Genomic DNA, 17,022 nt, shown 5'->3' on the forward strand with positions numbered 1-17,022 from the left:
CTTTTCACTTTAAACCAGAATTTCTTCATCGTAGCCGCGACGCGAAATGTTGCTTCCGGAAACTGTTTCGCTTCAGCTTATCCGGTTATTCCAACAATTTGGATATATTTTTGCCTAGATTTTCACACAAAAGACTATATATTGTAACTTAACAACTCCTCGTATTGTATATTAATAAACTTTGTTAGGAAAGCGAACAAATATTTTGAGATAAAAAAGTGACTTCAGAAATCACTCATGCGTGAAGCAACAAAGATCGTAGCCAAAACTTTACATTTTTGCAGCTGTTTGCAATTTTTGCAGGTGTTTTTACGTTTTTCCAACCAAACTAGTCAAAGTTATAGAGAAAAACTAATTTTCATGGAACCACCAGCTAAAAAGCTGCGGCCATATGTAACTAAATTTCAGCGTCGAAAAGCTCAAGAAACCGAAGGTAAACATGACAATCACAATCAGGTTCCAAACACAAACAACAAAGACGAAACCGGCGTAACCGATGTTAAAGAACTATTTATCAGTGACGAAACGGTTTTGGAGCATGATGACAAAGCATACAGAAGTGTCCTTCCAAGGTTTGTTGCAATTATGTTCTGCAACACTGTATATTGATCTTTTTTACACATTGTTTAATGTTTACCAACATGTTCTGTGTGCAAATTCACTGGAAAAATAACTTTAAACAAATGATTGATACTGGTAGAATAAATATTGCAACTGACTTAGAAATGACACTGACTTTGTGTGCACTTACAGGAAAGTGGATCGCGCTGCGAAGGTATCAGACTCACCAATATGGTGTACTCGATGGTGCCCGAAATTCAGTCACTTGTTGTGCACATGCAGTGGTGACACGGTGCAACTCTTCAATGTCATGAAGAATGATAAAATTAGGTATGTATGTGATGCATGGATTGAAAATACTAAGATTGGTTAAAATTATCTACCTACTATATAATCAGTTAATGTTATTAAAAGTTCAAATTAAATTTGTTGTGTTTAAGAGTCTGTGCTTAATATGAATTTTAGCCCTGTTCGAAAGATGAAACATTCCAGTCCAGTAAAGCACTGTGATTGGTCTCGGACAAGCCGTCAGCTGTTGACGAGTACATTTGATGGTCATGTTAATGTCTACGACTTCTTAAACCAAGGCACAATTAGTGACAAGTATGTGACATTTTTTAAAACATTGTAATGTTCAATGAGAGCTGCAGACAGCTGTACGCATGAAAAGTAGCACTAAGTGGAAATCTGCGTGCCTGCTAGTCTATCAGCTAGACTGATGATACCTTACAGGTCGAAACACTGTGTACACCTGTCTGTAGGTCTCATTGATTATTTATTTGCCTCTTTTGCGCATATAACAGTGTAAAATTAGTATATACAGTGTTTTCTTGTTTGTAAAGGTTAAAGGTGGATGCTCAACTTTCCTTGGGCAAGTGGTGGAAAGATGATGACAACCTCATCTTGTTGGGAGGTGAAAATTCGTTTCTTTCCACGTTTGACATCAGAACGGGAAAGGTGGATCATTTTCCATATATGATACTTGTGCATGCCACAACAACATTTTCACCGTTGCCCTAAATTAACAGGAATCTTGCAAGTACAAATTCAAGTGTGGAAAGATTTTGTCGTTTGATTTTCTTCCTGGTTCATCAAGTTTTGTTGCCAGTAGCGACTTGGTCAATCGACAGTCAGCCGAGCACAACCTTATTGTATGGGATCTGAGAACTGGAGCCAAGTTGTCGAGCCAAATATTTCATGTACGCTTTGGTATAGTTTATTTCTATGTTTCATATTGATATGAAAATCTCAAGAAGTTTTTGTCGTTGAAGACAAGATTCAGCCAATTCAGTTTCAATATTTTCTGCCATAAATAGAATAAGTGTATACTATGTGTTAACAGGAGCGCTACACCTGCCCCTGTGTGTTGGCCCACCCAAGTGGGGCAAACTTTCTTGCCCAAACTACAGGGAATTATATTGCCAGGTTCAGTACACAAAAGCCATACAGACTGGATAAGTTTGTACGCTACCAAAACCACACAGTAAGTACCTGTCCACGCAAATTATGTTTATTGCACATTTGGTTGATTATTGTTTTGCACACAGGTCAATAAATATCCGGTCGCCTTTGACACAACAAAAGATGGACACTTTGTAATATCGGGAAGCTCCAATGGCTCAGTAGTTTGTTACAAGCACAGTAATGGAAATTACATGAGGACTGTACCCTTGTTGGTAAAAGATGAAGTGTCTTGCATTGACGTACAGTGTCACCCGATAATTCCTGGCACAGTAGCTGTTAGCGACTGGGCAGGCACTTTACACTTACTAACGTAGCAGCAGGCACACACACACAAAAAAGTGAGATTGAAGTGAACTTGCAGTCCTGGGTTATCAACTTACTGCTATTCGTGCAGAATTAGTGGGAAATTCATGCGTCGCCGGATGAAACTGCTCCTCCATTGCTGTGGATGTTTTCCCACTTTTAAGACAAAATAAGTGTGTTTTAATGCAGATATAGTGATAACAGAACAATTTAACACAAGTTTAAATACATTATTGTGTACATGTAAAAAACTGCATTGCTGTTAACAATTTCCCAGTATACTCAAAATATATTGTGTATATTACACTTATACAACAAGTGCAATGCATTGAAATGTGGAAATGATTCAGTATTTTTGTAACATTTTGTTTATTTTAGAAGCCTATACACCATTTTTGAGGTGTGTATTTTTAATTGATTGTTTACATATAATGTCACACAATTGTGTGTATGTGTTGTACAGTACGTGATACAAGAATTGCTGATGTATTTCAAAAACTTTTGCCAACAAAGATCTATGAGCAGTTGAATGTTTTTTCCAGTATTTTTGATGCGGAATACAGCAATGAAATAATCTTATATGGAGGTTTAACTCCACATACATAAAAAGGTTTTACTGCAGCTGTTCCAGATGTCGTAAATTGCATCTGACATGAGGTTTTCAACCACAAACTACAATCTTACCTCCTCTTCTGCAATTTTTGTCATAGTTTTGCTTGATGAAGAACCACTTCTTGTGACAGGAGCTTGGGGGTGGTTTTGTGGGGTCGTAGCTGTTTTACCAGGACCTCTTTTCAGTCCAAGGATCTTCACATAGTTGGTTGGTAGATATCCAGTCGTTTTTCTGTCTTTTGTTCCAATCACCCAACCATTGACTCGTGGTTGTAACTCTACGTAATGCGAAAGAGTTATTGCATTAAGTGTAAGTACTTGAACAGGTTAGACATCTTTTTTGAGTGGAAATTTATTACCATTTCAATAAGTTTGATTTTAAAATTAATTGTTGATTGTACTGTATTACTCTCATAACTACACATTGTAGCTGCCGCCAGAAAGGAATCTTGACATGGACAAATAATATTTTTTTTATGACAAACAACAATTACCCCCATCCAGTTTTTTTTGCAAAATCTTACGTTTTGGGGCAAGGATGATGGTTTCTCCAGCTTGAAAACTTAATTCCTCTTCACCTTCTGATTGAAAATCAAACTCAGCACGAGCAATGACATGATCACCCTCCCCGGTTACCCATGTAGGAGTTTCTGACCTAAAATAGGTTGTTTTGATTCATTTATTGACCTTCACTTGTTTATGTCTGATTTAAATTCAAATGTAAAACTTATATTTCTCAAGAAGAAAGAATCAGTGTAAAACTGCATATATTCATCAGACATGATATCCGTCTTAAACAATAACTTTCATTGTGGCTATCTTGGCACATGTTCATAAACGTAACTTGAAATAAAAAAGATTTTGAACACAAATTCATACTTTTGTGATGTGATGCCACGGAGTAATCTCCAAATAAGGTATGGACCTCCAACGACAACAGCCACAAACAACATGATTGGCCAAGATTTTCGCTGAGATTTTGGGTCGTTAGGTATTTTCTGAAAAAATAACATTTGTCATTTTATAGACTTTGAATTATTTTTTTTATTTTCCTTTATTTTTCTTGAATTATTAAATGGAGTATAGTCCACTCATCGGAACATGTTGCTATCTGGCGCAAAACAGGACATGGATTTTTTCATGCACATTGATGTTGGCATCACTTGTTAATTTCCAATTTTGATTTGTATACCCAACTGGCATTATGTAACAAACAAACTAGGCCAGTTAACAAAAGTCTGGCTGTAAACGCATGTTAATACGTGAAAACAAAGTTTTACCTACCAACACATCTGCACCTCCAGCTCCAGCTCCATCCCAAGCCTCATCATATGGTCGTAACCTTAGTAAGGCTAACGCTCGTCGGTACAGATATCTTAAAAACCTGTGCAGTACATTGTGGTTTACATTATATTCATATTATATATATAACAATGTAACATTTGTGCTTTTAAATGTATACAATTCAGCAATTAGTCACAAGCAAATGTTGGATAAGCAGTGTAATAACCTGAATATGGCAATGGATGAAAGAATGTCAGTGAATGTGGCCTTAACTCTTGAAAAATGCTCAGCCACATCTAAAACTGCACGGAATGAACTGTACACAGCACCCAGAGTGGATTCCAACATAGCTGAAACCTAATGAATAAACACAAATTTACTTATCAAAAAATACCATCGTGTCTAATGAAATAATTTTTGTAATGATCATTGCCTGTTTTATGATGAAACAAATGTCTTACAGAAGTAAATGCTCGCACAATGCTTTCAACCGACTGAAATGCTTGTCTAGTGCTGTCTTCTGCTTGCTGTGAAAAACCTCCCATTCCAGGATTGCCATATGACCGATAAGATGATCCATACATGCCAGAACCTCCATATAAACCACTTCCATACATATTTCCATACCCACCTGCAAAATTTACCAAGAATTAAATTACATTCAGAAACCACCTTATGTTAGTAAAAGTTGGCCAAAATAATTACCGAGTCCATAACTTGATCCATAACTGCCAAGTCCACCATAGCCCATACCTCCCATAGTTCCATATGAAGGTTGATACAAATTAGACCTCTGTTATTTCATAAAAAAAAAAGTTAATGACCTTTTTTTGGAGGTGTCACTCAAGAGCAAAAACAATACCAAATACAACACAAATGAAATTATGACATCACAAGGAACAACCTGCTGTGATGGGCGAGCAGGAACTGGTGGAGGTGTAGTTGTGTCGTTAACATCTGCCGATGAACGTAAATTACCCATACTCGATCCCCTGTTAATTTCCCATGGTTTGGGTGGGGAACCAGATGCCATTATGTTATGGATAAACCAAGAGGTATAACTTGTTACAATTAATTTATTTATGATTGGAATCAACCTAAAGACAAATACAAATTTATTGATATTGCACATTTACATTTCATTAAATTTTAGATTACCAATGAAAAATGCAGATTATGTGAGGAATTTAATTACAGAATGATTGTACAACATGTGACAAAATGAAAACCTAGATATCTTTCCAATTTTCCACTAGTTTATATGAAACAAATAGTTCACCTGCACAGCTAAGCCTAAGTTTAAACCACAAACATCAAAATAAAACAAAACAACGGATAAAATTGCAAATTGTTTACATACCAGCACAAATAAATTCAATTTTGAAAAAATTGCCTCATTTAATGAAGAGTACAAAACGAACCTTTACAAAGCTGTAGCAGTCATAAACTCATCAATAAATGACAGTGTATTGTGGATGGTTGTGCCACCAAGAATTATACGTGCCCCTGAGTTGCTGGCATTTATGTTATCTACACATGCAACTTCTTCGTATGTCGTTCCACCAACGATAAACACAATAATGTCACTGGGCCTTTCAGACATTATTGAGGAGCCCGCATATGGATAGTCAGATTCTTTAAGTCTCCCCCTTAGCAGTTGTTCCACTGTGTCTTTTAGCTTTGGAACGTGTTGGGTGTAAACATTTTCAACACCTTTCAGGCCCTTGAAAAACTTTTTCGTGATTGAAATGCCTGGAATTTCAGCAGGTTGGGTAGGTTGCCATCCAATGGCAGCATATTTTAGGAGGGCAGTAATTATTCTTCGGCTATCCCTTGACGAAAGTTGATCTATGAGGGAAGTGGTTGCATTATTTGAATGGGAGTCATATCTCAAAGAGTACAGAGCTACCAAGCGCAGGGCATCCACGCTGCTTGTCGATGACTGCTTGAGCAAAGCCCTAACCCTCTGTATCGCATTTGAGTGATCATTTTGACATGCAATGTCCTGTTCACATTCTGATACCTCAAGAAGATGATTTGCTCCAACAATTTTTGAGAGTTCACCAACAACAGTCACATGCTTTGCAACTGTACCTGACATTTTCTTAAACTGGGGATAGTTCTCAACAAACGCTTTCATATCATCGATTGATTCCACTTTTTGTTGACTCCTGGTCTTTGCCTGAAAGTCTTCCATAAGCTCCTTAATGCTGGATCCTATTTCTCCAAAGTTTTTGTACAGATTTTCCCGATAGAATTGGTCATGCAAAGGGGACAACACAACTTCATGGAGATCTTTCTTCACACCTGGGCGACTTGACAAATCCACACGACCATTTTTTATGCCCAAAAGCTCATGTGTCATTGCCTGGTAAGTCCACTGGTTCAGCAATGGTGTCAGTGGGTCATACCTCCTGTCCAGAATTAGGAGCATGGGAGTGGAATCTGAACGACGGAAATCAAACAATGAAGCTTCCCGAGAAATTAGGAGCTTCACACTATCGGCAAGTTGTCGGCACATTTCGGACTTGCCTTCATATCGAATCATAGGACACTTTTTTAAAGCAAGAAAAACAGAAGTCAAGCCATGGCAGGTTCTTGTCAAGTGGTTTTGATTCCAGAGTAAATGGTGAGCGCAGTTTGTAATATTCAAAGTAAAGTGATGAACATCGACAGGATAAAAATCTGCAAAATATTCATTTATATCGCACACACACTCGTGTTCATCACTTTCAGCAAGTACTTTTACATCACTTTTGCTCAAAGCGTGGCTAAAGTACAAATAGTATTTCCCGTATCGTGGATTTTTCAGTTCTTTGCAAAGTAATTGGACATTTTCTTTGGTTGGCCTAACAAATACTATTGCATTTAAATGCTTCATGACATCGCCATGTTCATTGCCAAGTGTTTCAAAAAGATATACTTCCTTCTGCAGAATTTCTGAACGTGTGTACACCATGCTGACAATTCCAGTAGTTTCCTTGTCCATTACAAGCACTCTCATGCCTTTGCCGCTGTCAGCAATCATTTTTGAAACATATTTCTTTACAGCCAGCACCACATCCATGATGAAGCAATACGAAGAAACAACGCAAATACGTTTTACAAAAAACTTCTAGAATCAAAGAAGGTTAGGTTAAGTACATCTTTAACCTCACTGCTTGTAAAAAACATTCAACCACAAGCTTATACCATTTTAGTGCACGAAGTTACATAAACTACAGCAATGCCGATGCGAAACCAAAGAACGCGAAACCCATGTTCAACATTTTTACAAACAGGGCTACAATTCAAAACAAGCCAAGCATGACAAATGTCAACAAGCAAAATAACATTTATCCAAAATATTTTAGATCCTTGGCGACGTTACAATTTTCTTGCAATTTAATAACTAAACCATGAAATAAATTAGGTATGAAAGGGAAATAGTTACAACACTACAAACCTTTTTGCATTGGGGTTTGCAGTGTTTGTTACGTCACAAGAAGCAGTAGAAAAGTAACAAGTGATTGTAGAATTAGACCCGAGGAACAACATGTTTTGTCTATTTCCAATTTCAAAATCACCGAAGATAGGTATATGCAATGTACAAATGATTGGAAAAATCTTCAAGCAATTCTAAACCTAAAAACGTCATGATTCCTAACTAAAACAATGTATGTTTAGTTGACGCGACCCAACTATCTGCTTTGTGTATAATTACAGCAAAAACACAAACTGATGAGTTATGCAAGAGCGTTTCGTTCGAGAATTTGTGCTTTTTGGAGTCATCGCATGGATGCGTCAAGTCATGAAAGACAACTTCCGTCACGCTTGGTAAACGAGGCGTTGTTTTTGTAGAGTAATCAAAATTTGATAATTGTGTAAGCAGTGGGATGTAAGCTTGACTCCTGCTTCCAAGTACTATCAACATGGAACAAAGCGTTCAAGACGCTATTGAAACAGTGGATAGCGCCAGGCAGCACAAATGCGAGCTCGAGGGTCGTCAAAACCAACTGAACACTGCCATTTCTCAAGTGGAAACGACTGCGGAAATTGCACGCAAGGAGATACAACAGTACTTCAACGACTTGGAGCATAAATTGCGTCACGAAATTCAGTCCAGGGTTAAGACGTTGCTGGAAGAAGTCAACACAATTGAGCAAAAATCAGTTGATCCACTGCGGGATTGCAGTCTCGTTATCAAAGAAAGCATTGATGAAGCTACGGCTGTGGTAACTTCTGGCGATAATCTTTTAAATCAGGATATTGATTCGGAAGCATGCGGAAAACAGCTCAAGAAATTCATATCAATGGCAGACAGTCTGCCATTGGACAGTTTGCCAGAGGTGCCTACTGTTACAGAAGTTCCAAGTATATCAGTTATATTTCAAGAAGGCTTTACTCAGGCCTTACAAAAAGCAATTCAAGCAGAGGGAAAAATAAGCAAACAATCTCCTGTGCAGATTACAAATATGCAGCCCAGACCAGGTGGCATAGTTGTTTCTTGGGGTGATGAAGATGATGACGTGATAGCAGAGCTGAAAGAAACTGGCCACCGGGTGCTGTACAAATTGCAGTGTTGTCATGGAAAAGTCAGCAAAGTTACTATTAAAGGAAAAAGTGGAAAGGAGCTTCATACATTCAAAGATGAATATGTTGGACCTGAGACCTCCTGGACTGTGCGCAACCTGCCACCTAACACTGTTTACACATTCAGGGTATGTCGATGTGTTTTCCAGGGTACAAATACAGCCGATGCCAAGCAGTGGAGCCCATGGAGTATTTATCAGGAGAAAATGACCACAATGAATGGATTTCGATGGGCTCCACTGAAAGAATCTGAATCTTTTGCAATAACAGATAAGCTTAAAACTGCCAGCAAGAAAAATGGTTTTGGAAAAGTTCTATACTCAGATGTGTCCGATCATATTATTGGATTTCCTGTCACTTTGAAAATAGAAGCTGAAGGTAAAGCCAGAAATAAAACCGATTGTATTGCATTGTGCACAAAGCGCGATCCAGATGCTACTGGTTTGCATACAAAAGAGGGGACATTCTGTCTAATGGCAAATGGCCAAGTTTATGTCAATGGTACGCTAGGCTCCACAAAGTTTTCCAGTTTTACAAGAAGCATTTTTGTTACTTTTAAGTTGGAAGATGTGACGGAAACTGATGGAGATGGCTTCTCAGTTTCTAAATCAAGACTTACCAAACCCACAACTTTGCGTGTTTCAGTAACAGTTGGTGAAAGAGGGGCTGTTTTTGATTGGCACCCTTTAAAATCTGCAACACAGTGTACATCTCAGCATTTAGCTTTGGCACTCATGTTTACAACACCTGGATGGAAGGTGTCATTTGTGTAAATAACTGCTCCATGTATTTGAAGTTTTCAGGTTTTGTCAAAGTATGTTTATACAAACAAATATTATGCATTAAATCCTAAGTTAAATTTTGTTGGCAGCACCACCACTGCATCAGGAATTTAGAGTTTTGCATATCCTGCCAATTAATGTCTTTTAAAAATGCAGTGCCTTTCCAAATTATGCCTTTAATACACTGCTGTTTCCAGTACACATTGTTCACAAAAATCATTAATTTTACTGTGATTTATGAAACCTGGTTGCTTTTGCCCTTTTAGTGGGTTTTTTATGTGTTGCTATGTCATTACACAATCATTTGAGCTCTTTAACATACACTGATTTGCCACCCACGCAAGGTGTCCCATTTGTAGTCTTCCAACAAAATTCTTCATTACACTCCCTCAAATTACTCCAGTGCCCATGCTTGCTTGTCATACTAGAGTGCATTATTATTTGTGATGTCTCTCATTTTAATGCAGTCCTTGTTGTGCTTCTGTATCTTGTTTCCGGCGCTACTTATTTTGTACAAATTCTTGCCCGCTCTAATACACAGGACAAATACGTTGTTGCACTTAATATTTTGTGGAAACGGTTTCAGACGATCATGACCTCAGACAAGTTACTGCTTAAAACCGCCCTGTGCGACGAATTACGAGATGAAATTGTTGATTATGTGTTTTGAAATACAGAGAAGGAAACATGTCGATAATTCGTAATTAAGAACAAAAATTATTGGGAAAACATGCAAACTGAATTAATACCGGAACGTGCAAAAAACAATTCTATTAATACTGCATTTCGCTAGCTTTTTTGATTTCTATTAATACATTTTGTATAGCGACACCTATGGATTGGGAATAACTGACGACGAATATTACACAGAAACAAAAACCAGCATAGACTGGAAGCAACAATAATATATTTGGGGGGCATTAGGGTACGGTTTACGTACTTAATTGTTTCGCAGAAAACTTATGGAGCAAACTGAACACGATTTACTTCTGTTGGAAAACCACTGCAATAATGTTTTGATACTAAAGACTCAAAATTACTGCAAGGTTGTGTTTTCTGTACAGATATGTGTCGTGGAGTTTTTTAATTGTTGGGATAAACTTTTTTGATTAGTTTTGTTCCAAGACAAGTAATTCTTTAAAAACGACGGAAATCATATAGGCTACATATATTTGTGTCATGCATCCTTGGTGAGATCTAAATTGACAAATCATAAAGAAGCAGAATGGTTTGGGTAGTTTAGGAAATTGCCTGCGGTGTAGTGTTCAAGTGGTTCGATATCCCGTCACCCTAAACAACATAAATTACTTGGGGGAACAGCGGGAAGTGGTCCAGGCTATATGCAAAACGGTAGCGCAGTTCAAACGTTGTTATCATTTTTTTCACTCTTACATCCTTAGCGTGCACAGCAGACTATAGACTACACACTCATCGACAGTAAGTATTTCGACCTTGCATGCAATTGCTTGCACATCCCACGTGTTCGATTAATCTCACAAGCACCATGATTTGCTGGTACAACAGCGTCACTTTCAGGGCTGAAAAATGCGGAATAGGGGAAATTTAATCCGATGAATATGAACGAGATGCTTATATGCAGCATTATACCAAGACATGGTTTAATTAAGATTTAGAATGTGGTGAATTGTTTAAGCGAAAAGTCGCCTGCCACGTAACGTACACAATTTCACAATGAAAATTTTATGAAACCTGAACATATAGTGATATTGTAGATATTTCATAATGGATACACAAAAACAAACGCCGTTGCGCTGTGATTGTTCTTGGAATAATGTTTTTTCCGTAAGTGATTGTTTTCCAAAACAGATATAGTTGTTATGAGTTGCAAACGCTATTTGTCTAACATGAGACGCAAACGCTAGTTGTCTAACAACAACACTAAACACTGAATAATCAAGCTTTCCTGATCATCTTTTTATTACGTTCCGTTTAACAAAAAGCTGTCGCGTACGCCAAGCTAATTGTTATGGTGTGTATTATTTTCCTTACAGTGTCTTTGCTGCGATGCCAGTAAATCGAGTGATATTATTTCCCATGTTTTAAATTTGAGTTATATAAGTCGGTGTTGAATCGATTTGTTTCTGTTTAATCGTGTTCTATCAGAGGCAAACGCGCTGATTTTAATGCAAGTGCTTGTTACAAAAAAGAGCATTGAACCCAGTTCAGGCCTTTGTCCGCTGGATGGAGGTTTTATCTCGCAAGTTTCCCTGTAAGGGACGCGCCACCACTTTCCACTTCCTGCAATTTATCACATTCAATAACAATGGATATGAGATGGCTGGGAGCTGAACGACGTAGACGAAAGCAGCGCAGTTTTTGCCGAGCGAGAGTATATACACCAGCAGTACAGTACACCAAAATCCCGGTATTATTGTGGAAGCAACCTGGGATACACCGATTGTATGGAATGTAAAGCAGTGCAGAATCATATCGGGACAATACAGAATCATTGCGGAAATGCATCTCAATGGCTATCGGGTGCACATAACGCCACGCGTCCTGTTTAGATCGTGTTCCATGCGCCCATAAGACAGACTGGCTTGGGTATTGTTATTTGCCATGGTGCCAAAAGGTTCCTGTATTGTGGTCTAAGACAGTTGTGCGTTTAATTATAAACAGCTCATGAAGTTTTTAGCGTTTCGAGTTCTTGAGGAAACTACCAAGCAGCACTTTCGAGCCACAGTCAACGGAACATTTATGGCAGTTTAGTGTCTCATGCGTGTGTAGATTTGACAAACGTTTCTGTTTCCTTTGTAGATGCATTGCAGCTGAGCGCGCCTCAACGTTGATGCAGTGGTCCTGGCCAACTTTCAGTTTCGTGTTATGAGTCCGGCAAAGCATAAAACCGCAAGCTACCATAGCTTATATGGCAGGAAGTACCCTGGTGTATAACTCAAAGTTGTGTCACAGTATATGTCAGACAAAACACGATTTTGTTGTAGTTTAAAGAAAACATTAGAATAAGCTTTAATAAGCCCGCCTATGTATTGTTTGTGCATTCGTTTTCTGAAACAACTTAGTGGATGGCAACCGCTGTGCAAACAAGATTCATGTTACTGGCGAAGTGTTTCCGTTTTTGCATTAATCATAAGTGTCATTATAACTTATCTATGTAACAAATAACTTTTCAGGAAATAGTCAACAAGAATTTAAACTGTTTCGATATATAAGGTTTAGTCTTTTCGTCAGGCGGCATGAGTCAGGGGGTGCTGCAGGCTTTGCTCGTTGGAACCCTCGGCGTTGCCGGCTATCTTCTATTTTTTGACATTCAGCAACAGAGACATGATGATAGTTACGCCGCCTGCCCTGCAGTTCCACCTCCGCCGCAATGTCGGCCCAAACAGGTTTGTTCATTAGTGTAAACTGCAAATATTACTATATTTAGAACACATGTATTGCTTTAAGCACCATCAGTTCCTATTCAAATTTATTGAATATTTAAATATAGATTGAATAATAACTGGCGGTGCCTAATAAAGCGAAATATGTATTCCAAAATGGAAGCGTTGAGACAACGTTATATATAGTAATATTTGAAATTGACGTTGAACTTTCACTTGTGTCACGCCAAAGCAGTGTTGCTGGTCAGGTTTTGATTTCGTGAATTAAAAACATTTTCATTGTTGTTGTAAACTGCTTAAAGCTGTCCATTGTTTGGAAGGTCTCATCAGTGCAGCGTGGTGTGACAATGGGAGACCTTGGTCAGGCAAAGATTCCCCAATTCATATTATTGGCTCCATGTTTATTTATAGCTCATTTTCATTCATGGCGTTTGAATTTTACAGCCAGGGGCAGGATATGGGGGTGGTTGAGGTCATCGTTACCCTATAGACCACGTCATATAAGCAATTGCTGATGGCTGTCTTCCAGCTTCCAAAGTCGTCATAATTGCGCCACAATGAGATTTAGATAATACCCACCCAACCCTACGTAGCGATGTTTTTATCCGGGCCTGTTTGCAAGCTTTAAACCGAACGTTGTGGTCTGTGTTATGGCTAATCATGGCGTTCCTGTACGCCGAGAAACACAAATCATCAAATATGCTTGAAACGTGTCATTCGCCGAATCAATACAAGACGCGATATATGTCTCAGAAAAAGAAGGCATCTTGCTCGCAATGTCGACCCTGTCAACGCAAAGACATTACCATATCTTCTGACGGCCCCGTCAAAGTCAGTGTGAAGGAAAAATCCAAAAGCAGGGAAATGACGGAGGTACGCAGACTACTCACATAACATGTATCCTGTAACATTTTTGAGAAAAAAGCTTTGCAATTCGTAGGCCACATATGATTTAAATTCGCTGCTTTTTCTAGTTTGGCCCGATGCACAAGACCGTACATGAGGTGCGCGTGGAAGTTGGCTCGGCGGTAAGAAATATAACCTAGCGATAGTTAAGGCTTTAAGCTTCAATGGTGATGATCGTAAACCTAACGATATGCATCATATACTTCATAGGTGATGATCGTTATATGTACATTAAATTTGATTAATGCCACTGCTGGTCTTAATTGTTTTCCCAGCATATACTTTATCGTATTACGTAATAGGCTACGTCATAATATCTACTTTTGGGGCCTTTATATTAGATGAAAAATATGTAACGGTGCGATTAGTTATTTGGGAACCACTGGAATGGCGCGACGCCTTTGCTGCAGAAATTGGTCAATTTCAATGTGAACAATGATAGTCATGAGCGCTCCTAATTATGACATTCATGGAACCACCTGGACTGGTATGCCCCTGGTGCGCCGTCCTGCTGCCTGCCTACATGCCTCATATACCTGATCTTTGGTATAAGACTTGATATAAGGCTTGCATAAAGTGTAAACAATCAGACTAAACAGGCCACAAAAAATGTCCACCCTGAATAGTTTTGCGGTAAAGTTGTAACCAAAACACACCCCGTATGCTATTACCTGGAGAAATATTTATTCTTTAAAAAGCGTTCTGTTTCAATAACCATGCACCATTCTTTGTGTATTTTCAAAGACAATAAATGGTGAAACTTTATACTGTTATATTCTTACAAATATTTGACAAACTTTGTTGGCATCTAGAACAAGAAACACACCAAAGGCAAAAAGCGGCGAAAGCTTTATTCGGGTTCACAGAAAAATGAAAGGTCATCTCAATGTCAGAGCAAGCAACCGAAAGTGAAAAATACGACTCCGTATTTCAATGAATCGGAGACAAACGCAACCACAGTGGAAGAGAGAATTAAGTTTTTGCGAATGAGGCTTTTTATTCAGAAAACAAGTAGGTGTTTTGCGTTATACTTGTATATATTGCATATATGTACTGAAAAATATATTTTTTTTCTTCTTTTAGGAAATTAAAGAATCATACTAAGCACAGACAATTTATTCAGAAAGAAACGTATACTAAATACATTTTCAAATAGTGACAAATCATTACATTGTGAACTTAAAACTTTGTCTTGCCTTATCCCTAAATTTTATGCCATATGGCAAGAGCAGTCTGTCTACCATAACGATTGGGGTTGTTCTATTTGATAGAATACGGAAAACTTGGCTGGTTTGAAAGAGACTGCGACTTTTTCTATGTCAGTGCTTCTCGTATGAGTTGGAATGCAGCAAAAGAGCATTGCTCATTATTAATGTCCGATCTTGTATCAGACCAGTTTGCCACTGAAGAGAACTATAGGTAGGATGTGTTCTACGCTTGAAAAGAGCCATGCTCAATAATAAGTCCCTGAATTACGTTAAAATTAATCCCTTAATTGAACCGCGTTGATAAAACTATAATAGATTTTTGAGAGTTTAAGTTGGGATAAAAATGCAAAAATTTTATTATCCATCATAAGAAAATGAAAAGATCTTGGTTGCTGAAAATGTCTCATATTTAAGCCTTACTCGAATCTAAAACGAAATGCTAATCTTTTCAGATTTCTACAAACAAACGTATTTCCGAACTATCAAAACGCTTCCCTCTGGTCTGGTTTATATTATCGAGATAACGCGTGGCGCTGGAATAATGCAACAACGGAGGAACGAAACCACCTAATTCCAGCAGAAGATCTTAGTTCTGAAGGTGAGTCCAACCAGCACGAATCCTAGCAGTGACGAGTTTCCTTGTTAAATGGTTAAAACCAACTTTTTAAAACAGGTCAAAACCGAAGTGCATGCGGTATTGTGACCAAACAGTTTCCAAATCTGTTGGAGGCGCGCGATTGCAACGAAACAAGGCACCGGGCATTTTGCCACACTGGACCATCTGGTTTTGAATTTGTGAAACAAATAACAACATAAATTTTGTAAAAAGTGAAATAGTAGATGTCAATAACTCGCTTGACACAAGCAGTCATAAAATCTATCGTGTTTCGGGGCTTCCCAAACTATGGGATCGCACACCGAATTTTGTGGGGAGCAAAAATCAATGCCACACAAAGTACAATGTTTGGTTTTATTTCTTGAAGTTGCGCCGGTATCAATAGCTTTCCAACTGTTTCATCACAATTGTCTGTTTCAATCAAATATTCAAATGTTACACACGAGGGGTCGCAAGCGACAAAATTGAGAAGCTTTGTCGCATTTTCTGTCGTTTGTTGCATTGATTGAATCCGCATCCACAGAAGTCTAACTATATTGCTAAAGCTGAAAGCATAAGTTAAGATTTTATCTGCCAATGTCACAAGATTTACTTGTTTTTTATTTTCTTTATTCATTTTGATACATAGATTTACATTGCAGAAATTTGTATTTTGTTGTTTCGGTGCAATATAATGCGTACTTTTTAATGTTCGTGTCTCATTTTTAACTCAAAACAACTTGTTTTCAAACAATTTTATTTTTGTTTATTTTTATTTAACGTTTTACTCAGAATGATTTCTATTGTTGCATACGATTCACTCCGTCTTTTTAACTCCTGTTCAAAAAAGAAGCAACTGGAAACCTTCAGATTTACCCTTTAAGATGAATAATTGCGAACAAGCTTCAAGATGTAATTGCGAACAATACACACGGCGACAATCAAATCAAAAACAACCACAATTACATACGTTTTGAGAGTCCACAAAGTGTACATTTTTAATATGGAGTGCCTTCTGATCCTGTCTTAATACTTCACGCGTCAACAGTAATAATAAGTCTTCAAACTCTCCGTCGAGTCGATTTTTGGTATTTAAGCGAGCGGTGTAAATAACATTTGGGACTGGGGCATACGGTTTTTAACAAAAACAGACGTCGACAAATACGTTGTGATAAACAAAACGACAGAGTTTAATTACACCATAATGTATCCGTTTGCTTATGCTGTGAGTGATAACGTGTTTAACGGGTTTTCCGTGATTATAAACGTTAGGAAACGACTTCTTGTGCAGTGTTGGCGCGAGAACATTCTAATTACATACGGCGACGCTACCGTTTGCAACAGAAACATGCTACATAATGAAAAATATCAAG

At 38.0% G+C, this 17,022-nt stretch overlaps 4 protein-coding genes across 5 annotated transcripts; 3 read left to right on the plus strand and 1 right to left on the minus strand.

The window, feature by feature from the left end:
• Positions 1-273: 273 nt before the first annotated feature.
• On the plus strand, positions 274-2,339 carry LOC145890657 (WD repeat-containing protein 25-like). Its single transcript, XM_082981786.1, has 7 exons — positions 274-572; positions 754-891; positions 1,027-1,164; positions 1,404-1,518; positions 1,590-1,760; positions 1,904-2,044; positions 2,109-2,339. The coding sequence occupies exons 1-7, from the start codon at positions 361-363 to the stop codon at positions 2,337-2,339; spliced, it is 1,146 nt and encodes a 381-aa protein (XP_082837912.1). The 5' UTR covers positions 274-360.
• Positions 2,340-2,343: 4 nt separating this feature from the next.
• LOC145890656 (peroxisomal membrane protein PEX13-like) lies at positions 2,344-7,331 on the minus strand. Of its 2 annotated transcripts, XM_082981785.1 has the most exons (9): positions 5,129-5,651; positions 4,930-5,017; positions 4,686-4,855; positions 4,451-4,581; positions 4,225-4,324; positions 3,820-3,938; positions 3,465-3,595; positions 3,013-3,218; positions 2,344-2,484 (listed from the first exon to the last, which is right to left on the minus strand). In XM_082981785.1, exons 1-9 carry the CDS (start codon positions 5,354-5,356, stop codon positions 2,434-2,436), a joined length of 1,224 nt encoding a protein of 407 aa, XP_082837911.1. In that variant the 5' UTR covers positions 5,357-5,651; the 3' UTR covers positions 2,344-2,433. The 2 variants fall into 2 exon arrangements, 1 of the variants encoding a protein (XP_082837911.1); XR_014399572.1 differs by lacking the exons at positions 2,344-2,484; positions 3,013-3,218; positions 3,465-3,595; ... (2 more) ...; positions 4,451-4,581; positions 4,686-4,855 and having other exon boundaries at positions 4,933-5,017; positions 5,129-7,331.
• Positions 7,332-8,031: 700 nt separating this feature from the next.
• LOC145889218 (cytokine receptor-like factor 3) lies at positions 8,032-10,133 on the plus strand. The gene has a single exon (XM_082980120.1). The coding sequence runs from the start codon at positions 8,136-8,138 to the stop codon at positions 9,567-9,569; it is 1,434 nt and encodes a 477-aa protein (XP_082836246.1). The 5' UTR covers positions 8,032-8,135; the 3' UTR covers positions 9,570-10,133.
• A 2,601-nt stretch (positions 10,134-12,734) lies between these two features.
• Positions 12,735-16,628, plus strand: LOC145889623 (uncharacterized). The gene is made up of 7 exons (XM_082980608.1): positions 12,735-12,943; positions 13,694-13,813; positions 13,915-13,968; positions 14,659-14,857; positions 15,118-15,265; positions 15,507-15,652; positions 15,728-16,628. The coding sequence occupies exons 1-7, from the start codon at positions 12,794-12,796 to the stop codon at positions 15,868-15,870; spliced, it is 960 nt and encodes a 319-aa protein (XP_082836734.1). The 5' UTR covers positions 12,735-12,793; the 3' UTR covers positions 15,871-16,628.
• Positions 16,629-17,022: the final 394 nt, after the last annotated feature.

Source organism: Ascidia mentula, chromosome 2 (genome assembly GCF_947561715.1).
Source record: "Ascidia mentula chromosome 2, kaAscMent1.1, whole genome shotgun sequence".
NCBI lineage: Eukaryota > Metazoa > Chordata > Ascidiacea > Phlebobranchia > Ascidiidae > Ascidia > Ascidia mentula.